Genomic DNA, 10,654 nt, shown 5'->3' on the forward strand with positions numbered 1-10,654 from the left:
TTCCAATTGACTATAAGATGACTTTCAATACGATTGAATTTTGTCGACCCGGTCGTACAGTCCATGGAGTGAAGAAGGTTTTCAGATAAGTAGCGAATGATCCATTTGCATTCGAAGTGTGGAAAGCTGTGTTGTTACAAAAGACACCATGACTTTGTAACTGATTCATCTTCTTTGTCGATTAAGTCGAACAGTCCGTAGAGTAAGGGAGATGGTCCTTAGTTGAAGACCAAATGATCCGGTTCCAGTGGAATTATGGAACGCTGTTCTGTGACGATGGAAGCGAGAGGAAGCGAGATGACCGGCTTTATTCCCTAAAGCCGCATTGCACCCTGAGACTCACAAAAGGGAGGTCCCTCGAAGAAGGTGTGCCGACGCAGCACAAGAAATGCGGTATCCTTAGGGCATTTGGTGCATCGGTTTCTTTGCTTTCTGTGGCGACATTCTTGATGACAACTTGATGTCGAAGGGTCTCACTTTGGATGAAAGGACTGGCAATATTGAAGGAAAAGACGAGAGAGCGTCCTTGTGGTGTGGGCAGTTTTGTATTGTTTTTGCTCTCGTTAAATGGCCATTGTAAGATGGGCGCTTGCATGTTCCCTCTTGTCTCTATGACTTTGGTTGTGGCTTCTTTGTTGCTGGGTCTGTTTCTGGACTTTTGGCGTCGTTGTTCTCCACTTGAGAGGGAGCTCTTTACTTGCCTTTCTTGTTTGCCTTGGAGGGGCAACCTTCCTGTCCCTGGTTAACCCGACGATTGTTCTTTGGATGTTTTTTCCTGAAGATTTGGGCAGTTTCAAGGTGTAAATGGATGTGGACATCCATCTGATCCTCTGTTGTTGTAGAGGGGCTGCATGGGAGGCCCGTTAGCCATGGATGGGAGAGTATTCCGCGAAGAGAGAGACGGCTCCACGGGTCTTTCTTAAAGCAACGCAGGATAAGGTCGCGGCCTAATTTGGGGACGTTGTTGGGGAATGGCGGTTTGGCCCTCCGGATGGATGCGTCACTGTAGAAGGGATCCTCGCGGCATACGAGGTAGTAAAGGAGCGTGCCCAGGCTCCAGACCGTTGCAGGGACGTGTATGAACTTGCCGCCGTTGATATATTCCGGGGGCCAATATATAGGCGTTCCGCCTGTCTTTTTCCCATTGTAACTCGTAATGAGCTCCCCACTTCCAAAATCAATCACCTTGATATCAAACCTGTTTGAGTCATCCCTGTAGATCAGAATGTTCTCAGGCTTGATATCTTTGTGTGATACTCCCACGTCGATGCATCCTTGAATGGCTTTTACTACTTTGGTAAATAGCCTCTTGACTTGGGCTATGGGTAATTGGTTGGAAGTTTCGATATAATCGTAAAGTGACATGGCAGAGGGAATGAGTTCCATGACCATGTAAAAACTGTCCTCGCTGCTGAAGGAGTCGATGATTTTGATGACGCCCGGGACTTGTTGGACCCTTTGGAGAAGGGCGGCTTCTTTGGGAACACTTTTCCCTTGGTGTGTGCCCCAGGACTTGACGGACGCCAATGGGACCTGCTTGAGGGCGACCTGAAGGCCATCGACGACCCTCTTGGCTCGGTAGACGCAACCGAAGCCTCCTTGTCCCAAAGGTTCGTACACCTCGTAGTCGATCAGCGTCGTCATAGCTCCTGACTGGTCATTGTCCTTAGACGTTCCAGGCCCTTGCTGTAAGAGAAACTGACACCACAGATATGGGTGAACACCTGTGCACCATATGTTGCGCTTGCATCTGTATGCAAAGATCTGTATGGTCTGAAAGATTGTGTCCGTTTGCGTATGGATGAAAAAAGAGAGAGAGAGAGGTAGGTAGGTAGAGAGAGAGGTGGGTGAGAGAAATGAATTGTAAATTATCATTTATCTTTTTTTCGATCTAACTCAGGTAATAATGCTGAATCCACCGAGAGTTCACGGCCGAGTCACTTGCAGCTTCGGAGAGCGCTGCCAGACTCTGACCTATCAGTAATGTTCTGCGCCTTTAAATGTCCACTTCTAAAGACACATATCCCTGTTCTAGTCACCATATAAGAGGAAACAGTGTTAGACGAGAAGAATTTATGCTTATATGAAAAATCAGTGAAGGAAGCCAGCAGTTGAAAAGGATAAAAAGAAAATACAATTACTAGACTTCGGTGATTTAAATTTCAAAATCCACACACTGGCGCCCCGACTCGCTCGGCCGCCGCGCTCCCCTCGTGTGTGTGTGTGTGTGTGTGTGTGAACAAATATGTGTATGTGTGTATGGTGTGTATGTTTGTGTTGATGTGTGTGTAGGTGTGCATATATATGTATATATACATATATATATATATATATGTATATATATACATATATATATATAGAATTAAATTTGACCGCTGCTTGTGCAAGAATAAGCTTCTTGTTGAAGGATTCAACCTTTCTAATAGTGCTTCTTTCCCGAAGTTCATATTGTGTATTGTACGACGTTTCGCCTTTCTTAGAGCATTTTCAAGTACATCTAAATGGTAATAGAAACAATTTATATATATGACAATAGGTGAACTGGGAAAGCTTATACAAAATAGTGAAGAAAGATCAAAGATCTTATGTGGGAATTATGTCCGAGGCACTCCGTGGGGGTGCTGGGAGGGTCAGTTGTCCATCCAGTGGACCCAGTGAAGCTAGAGCTACGGAGGTTGCACCTCCCTGTACATTTATGGATGGAGCCTTCTCTCGAATATGGAGGGCCTCCAGGATCTCCAGACGATGAAAGTTATGTGCGGAGTCGATGATCTTTGTATTTTCCACCAGGATCTTTCTTATGTATATATATATGTATATATATATACATATGTATATGTATATATATACACATATGTATATATATATATATATATATTGTGTGTGTGTGTGTTTGTGTGTGTGTGTGTGTGTGTGTTTGTGTGTGTGTGTGCGTGTGTGTGTGTGTATATGTGTCTGTGTTGGTGCGTGTGTGTGTGTTGGTGTGTATGTGTGTATGGATGTGCATATATATATATATACATATATATATATATATATATATATATATATATATATAATATGTGTTTGTGTTGGTTGTGTCTGTGTGACTGTATACGTATGTGTGTTGTGTTGGTGTGCAGGTGTGTGTGTGTGTGCGCGCGTGTATGTGTGCATACGTGTGTGTATGTGTGTGTGTGCGTGTATGTGTATGTGTGCGAGTGTATGTGTGTGTTTATGTTTGCGTGCATGTATTTATGTGCGCTCGTATGTATACGTAAGTGTTCTTCCTGTTCCTGATATATATGTTCTTTTTGCAAGATCAGTTTCATGAAAGACAGATACATTTCTTTCCATGTTCACAATTAATCTGCTATCGAACTTGATTGAACTGCAAATGTTAAATTTTGTAACACCACGCAAGGTTTTTTCGGCACCGCAGTTAAAAGGTTCTCTTCGTTTTTAATCTAAATTACTCATATAGACTCAATTTGTACTTTCCTGTGTTTTCCACAGAAAGACTCACACGTGACATTTCGGTGCCGGTCTTGGACCCTACTGCGTATGCGTGTGTGTGCATGTGCGTGCATTCATTTGAGGTTTACACACACATACGCACACACACACACACACACACACACACACACACACACACACACACACACACACACACACACACACACACACACACAATATATATATATATATATATATATATATATGAATAAATATATATATACAGTATATATATATGTAAATACATATATATATATGTGTGTATATATATATATATATATATATATATATATATATATATATATATATATATATATATATATATATATATATACATACATACATACATACATACATATACCAAGGCTTTTTCCCCCTTACAAGGGAGGTAGCCAAAAAGGAAAAGGCATAAAATCATTCCTACCCATTCCATTCCTGAATACACTCCACACCCCTCCACCCTCCCTCTTAGCACCTCCTGGATGACGGGTCATCCCTGCACCTTGTCCACTGCCCTGGGTCAGAAGCAGTGTCACAAGACACAGCACATCCACAGCAAGGTCGCTTCATTAAATCGGCGACCCCCCCTCTCCGTCCCCCCACCCATAAAAGGAGAAGACGGAGAGAAATCCCTTCGGGCTGCGTCAAATTTTGCTCACACATACTACCTCACCCCCCATCCCCCCACCCATTCCACCTCCTGCATCACATCATCCATATACAACCATTCTCCATTCACCCCTGTCTTCTGTCCTCTCCCGTCCTTCGTCAACAGACATTCCCCTCTTCCCCAAAGCCCCCTTCACCCCATCCATCCACCTCATCCTAGGACGTCCCCTCATGTTCACTCCCTCCACATTTGACTTCCATATATTTATATATATATATATATATATATATATATATATATATATATATATATATATATATGCAAAGTAGACCACTTGGAAAAAGAAACTAACGAAGCACAGCGCTTTCGTATATTACATCTACAGTCTCAAGAGGTAATATACTAAAGCGCTCTACTTCGTTAGTTTCTTTTTCCAAGTGGTCTATTTTGCATAAGTGAACACACGTACCCGTGTTCTTATTAGCATATATATATATATATATACTATATATCTATATCTATACTGTATATATATGTATTTGTATATACATAATATATATATATATATATATTATATATATATATATATAGTTATCGAAGACTATTCTCCCCGGAAAGAAAAAAGGCTGATAGCTTTTTAACTTCTGTTCTCCCTCCTTTCCGCAACCTTTCCCTTTGAATCCCTCATTTGCTATCTCTCAGACTCCGCCTCTTCAGTGGGATGGTGTCCCCGAGAATAGAAGCGCTGGTTATTCCTAACGAAATATGAATACCTTCCGCTATCTCCCTTTATCTTTCTCTCCCTTTACCTCCCCTCCTCTCGCCTGGGGTGTGCCTCACGCCTCACCCCCCCTCCTTCTCCCCTCACCTTTCCTTTCCTCTTTCTTCCACTTCCTTCCAATTTCACCCCTTACACTCCTCCTCTTCGACCCCTTCTCTCTCCCTCCCCCCTCCCTCCCTCAGCCCGCGACCCCCCACCCACCAACCCCAGCCTCTCGAGGAGGATTTGTTGTGGTATGGAAGCATAAACAGGTTATCACACTGGCCTATTTTATGTCCAATCTCCGATTAATCGGAGGAACCACCCACCTCCAGAATCCTCATTAATAAATATTAGTGAATATTTTAGGTGCTTTTCGAACTTGATCACAAAACTTTGTTAGAATTTTTATTTCATTCATCTGAGTCGCAGTTAGTAAAGCTGTGGCTTCCTATATCTATTTCAAATCTACAAATTGATAACATGAAAACATTATTTCTATTTTTGTTTGCACTCGGCATGAATGCGGCAGTAAATACTGCGGCTTGTGTCTGCTCGGTAATGTTGGTAGCCATGGGTAGGAAGAACATTTGCGAAATATAGTAAATAATGGTAATAAAAATGGACGAGTTTGTTTTTACCCATCGACATGTGTATAGAGTGAGAAAGGAATTCGTAATTACTCTATGTAAATGTATGTATGTATGAATACATATCTTTTTCTTCTTTTTTTAAGAAAATGTAACTAATGGTGGTGGTTCCCAGTACAGATAGGATGCACTAAATCACATTTTATTCTTTTACCGCAACAAATTTTTTCTCTTTCTTTAGCTGAATGAAATTGAATGACGCTAGTGAGAATAAATTCTCTGAAACAATTGTATAGATAATTCCTAATTGATAATGATAGTACTTAACTCCTTACAATATCGAAGTTAATGGGGCTTCGATCTATTGTAATCATTACTAACCATCACCTACCACGCACGTGATCCACATGCTTTCAACATAGCGAAACTCCCCTCTTGCTTACCTTGCATTTCCCAGAACATACATCTAACGCAGCACATTTCAAGACAAACAAGATATAGATACCCAATGTCACCAGACTAACCTATTACAAATTCTTTATCATAAATGCCCTATTATATTACTCATAAGCTAACATATATATAACATACCTAACAACACCCACCAACTATACGACTAACCCTCATATATAAAACTGGCCCCAATGTATAGAATAGCGAGACTAACGCCTTTACTTACAACAACCCACTAACCTCTTATATCAACCTACGACACCTATGTCACGAACGCCAGAGCTGGGTACGTCAAGAGCCTACCGGCCAGAGCTGGGCAGGTCGAGAGCCTACCAGCCAGAAAGCTGAGCAGTTCAAGCCTGCCTGCCAGCCAGCCAGGTGTGCCCTAGGTCAAAGCCTGGCACGTACTGTATTTTGCCCACAGGGCCCATTTGTAGTTTGTTAACCAGATTTCTTCATTGTTAATAAATAGAAGAAGAAAACTCCCGGTTTGGAGTTTATCTCGTCCGCATTAAGTCCATCTTATGTAACCACAACCATTATCGGTTACACTATATAATAAGATTACCTGAAGGCAGTTAGAATCAGGGTTTAAACTCGTAAAACACACCAAAAAGCTTAACAAGGATTAGTTCGAGACAATTCTTAACCCTTTCGTTACAAGGAAAGTTCTCCTTAACTGAATAGAATCACCCGGCGACAGATGGAGCTGACGAGAAAAGCCGTACAAAGCAGCAAAAGTGTAAAACAATTCACCCAAAAGATTACTTTCAAAACTACATTGATAACGTGTGCGTGTGAATATATATATATATATATATATATATATATATATATATATATATATGTATATATATATATATATATATATATATATATGTGTGTGTGTGTGTGTGTGTGTGTATGCAACAGTAATCACGTAAAACATATGAATAAAGATATTTTGCTTGAAACCACGAGGAAATAAAAAAATGGAATACTGAACGTTTTCGTCTATATAAGACATTTTCGAAGTACTTTGAAAATGTCTTAAATAGACGAAAACGTTCAATATTCCGTTGTTTCATTTCCTCGTCGCTACAAGCAATATATATATATATATATATATATATATATATATGTGTGTGTGTGTGTGTGTGTGTGTTTGTGTCTGGTTGTGTGTTTGTGTATGTGTGTGTGTGTGTGTGTGTGTATGTGTGTGTATGTGTGTGTGTGTGTATGTGTGTGTGTGTGTTTGTGTACCTGTGTTTGTGTGTATGTGTATGTGTGTTTATATGCATGTCTATGCCTTAGCATCAATATGTCTATATATATATCACTGTACTATTGCCCATATGACCTAAAACATATTAGCAGGAGCAAGAAAGAAAAATGAAGGTCATGCCACTTGTGGGTCAATGATCTCCTGAGACCGACACTAATAAGATCCTGAGAACGCTTCTTCATTACCAAATTATTCAATTTTGAATGAGGATAAAGAATGTCGGATATTCAAAAGATTTTCTTTCACTTTATTGGAAATGGTTGGTAGATATAATTTCCTCTGGGATTTAAAAAATGGACAAAGGTTTCTATTTATTAGCTGGACAGATTGAAAAGTGTCATGAGAAATAGATATCTGGGGATGGACGCAAGGAGAAGATTGTATGAAAGGGAGATTATCCCAACGACACTTCACGGGATAGAGAACTGGAAAGTAAAGGAGACAGAAAGGATATATTTGAATGTGTTTAAGATGGAGTGTTTGAGAGGTACGGTAGGGTTGTGAGTATGGATAGTGTAAGATATGTGGGGGTGAGGAAAGGCGTGAGAAATAGATAGGGAGCTGGCAGACTGTTGATCACATAATACTAGGAAGGTTTGGACATATGGAAAGAATGAATAAAAAAAGGTTAGCAAGAAGAGTGTGGATGACAAAGGTGGATGGAGTGAGCTTCAGGTGAGGACCAGGAATAAGATGGATGGATGGGGTGATGGGGTCATCGAGATTATGGGGAAAAGCTGCTAAGCACAGAAGGTAAGAAGCAAGAGATAACTGTGGGTGGATGATGGTTGCGAATTAATGATAAGTTGTTGCGTCCCTGCAGGATTTACTCCCGTCTCTATTTCTGCAAAAGGGTACGCGGAGGTAGGGTCGCCATGTGAATAAATTGGTGAGGGTAAGCCTCCTTCGCTGACGGGCACCTGCTGTGGCGTTGATATTTCGTATATATACAAATTATATATATATATATATATATATATATATATATATATATATATATATATATATATATATATATCCGATCATTTCTATGACAGTTGCATGCAGGATTCGAACCCACTGCTATCGGCCGTAAGATCACCTTCACAGAGCCTTAGCCCACTACACCAACAGACACTTAAAAGCCTTGAAACCTGGAATCAAACTGATTCCCGTGGATAGGAAAGATCACTAATCTACGACCCCAATTCCTGTTTTACACAAGGCCCAAGTGCACCAGTTGACAAGGGGTAAGGATCGGAACAAACCACTTTCACGCTTTTCGCTTTTGTAACTATGAGAAAAATTCGCTAGTAACAGCGGCATCAATCCGATAACTTTTATGACAGTCGCATGCAGGATTCGAACCCACTGCTATCGGTCGTAAGATCACCTTCACAGAGTCTATCCTCGGGAATCAGTTCGATTCCAGGTTTCATGGCTTTTACTAGGGAATATCTCTCATAGTTACAATGGCGAAAAGCTCGAAAGGGATTTGTTCCGATCCTTACCCCTTGCCAACTGGTGCACTTGGGCCTTGTGTAAAACAGGAATTGGGGTCGCAGATTAGTGATCTTTCCTATCCTTGGGAATCAGTTCGATTCCACGCACGCACGCACACACACACACACACACACACACACACACACACACACACACACACACACACACACAGGGCTGAAAAATTTCAGTATCGCTTTGCTCTCAGTATCGCTTCAACTCCAACTCTCGTTGGCGGGGAGTTGGATGTGCGTGTGCGTGTAAGGTCACAGCATTAACCATAGATCGGTCATATGAGCTCTAAGCTCTCTTCCGAGAGGGAAATGGCTGTCGACCACGAGTCCAACACATGATCTAAGACAATGGTAAATCACACACACACACACACACATACAAACACACACACACAAACACACACACACACAATAAACAAAATATCGATAACACTACCGGGTTTTGAGAATATCACCTCAACTTTGTTCAGGATGATCACCAGAGCTTCCTGACACGTGAGTAACATTGCTACTGTGCTTCACAAACAAACACGTCCACAAGCTTGGGGGTTGCCCAAATTCACAAATACAACAGTCCCGCGGATCCACATTATCCTTCCACACAACTGACCAAACCACATTCAACCTCCCCCCCCCCTTTCAGGCTCTCGGCACGCCAACCCCCTCACGTCCATCACTACGCCTCACCCCAACTCCACACACTCACAAAATGTTCTCATCTTTCTCCCATCATTTTCATATTTCCTGCGCAGCCTTATGCTCCTTCCTGACACTATCCCCACGTCCCCTCCCTCCACCATCATTCGAGAGTCAATCCTTCAACACTTCCTCGTTCTTTCAACTTCCTCAACTGATCTATTCAGACCTGTGTCTGAGTGACAGAGTTTTCAGGGTCTTGAGCATCTCAAATATCTTTCAAACCCCTTCGCTCTCCAAAGAGTGCTACAGACATGAATACAATCGCAAGGTGGCAGCCATTAGGAAAAAAGTGACAACCGCTATGAAAAAGAATGTAGTGTCTTTGCCTCAGTAAGTGCCATGGATATTAATAAAATGACTTATCAGCAGTAAGGACAAACAAGATAAATACTTTCCTCCGGTACAGAAGATTTATTTCAATTCTTCAAAACGGATATGGCAGTGGGTCTCGATCCTTGGAGATCCTCTTCAGAAGGGCGTCCTCTTTCCACTCGGGTGCGTAAAACAATTAGTCCCGTAATCAAACTAAATCATATCAAGTTTACCTCTGATTGCAAATAAAGCTTTTTTCAATACCACGAACCTTAACAAGTTGAAAGACTTTTTTTTTTTGTTCGAATCATCCCCAACTTTAACGAATATGCCACAGCCGTAAAACTTGTGCCCGTTGTGATAAAATATATTTCTTGTATGAATGTCATGTATACACCAACATAAACATACGCGTTCCTATATATTGTGCCGATTTCATTAGAATTGGGACCTGTCATAGCTCGCCTACTCTCCCCTCTCCAGAAAACTAGTGATTTTGAATGAAATGGAATCCTTAGCCTTGTCCAAATCACACCAGTAAGTTCTATATTATCTTTAAAGTATGCAAGAGCTCTAAGGAATGATATGTCACAATCTGACCTCACCAACTCACCAGACTGACGAAGACCACCATTTGGAAAAACAAAAGAAGATCGTCCACTGGATCTTCAGCTGCACCTGAAATGATCAGCCGCATAGTCCGAGGCTTCGGCAAAGCCCTCTGGGCGGTTTTGGAATGTTGTCGGGAACCTTTGCGAACCTTCAACAACTATGGAGTCAAAACCTCAAGAGAAATGCCGTTAGGTTTTGAAGAACCTGAATCCATCGACAACCCATAGGAGGCTAAGGGAGATTATGAAAGAAATCAGGAAGCCAAAGAGGGAAAGAGCTTTCCAGAGAAAGTGAAAAAATTGGAAGAAGAAAAGTAGAACCTTCCAGAGGGATTGATGACTTTCTCAGAGCACGAAAAGGATTCAG

General features: G+C 41.4%; 1 protein-coding gene across 1 annotated transcript; it reads right to left on the reverse strand.

Annotated features, from left to right (window-relative positions):
• Positions 1–693: 693 nt before the first annotated feature.
• On the reverse strand, positions 694–10,373 carry LOC143027922 (serine/threonine-protein kinase pim-2-like). Its single transcript, XM_076189571.1, has 2 exons — positions 10,290–10,373; positions 694–1,686 (listed from the first exon to the last, which is right to left on the reverse strand). Exons 1-2 carry the CDS (start codon positions 10,371–10,373, stop codon positions 694–696), a joined length of 1,077 nt encoding a protein of 358 aa, XP_076045686.1.
• Between the last annotated feature and the right edge of the window lie 281 nt (positions 10,374–10,654).

Source organism: Oratosquilla oratoria, chromosome 1, assembly GCF_046742065.1.
Source record: "Oratosquilla oratoria isolate Oo_2021 chromosome 1, ASM4674206v1, whole genome shotgun sequence".
NCBI classification, from domain to species: Eukaryota; Metazoa; Arthropoda; class Malacostraca; order Stomatopoda; family Squillidae; genus Oratosquilla; species Oratosquilla oratoria.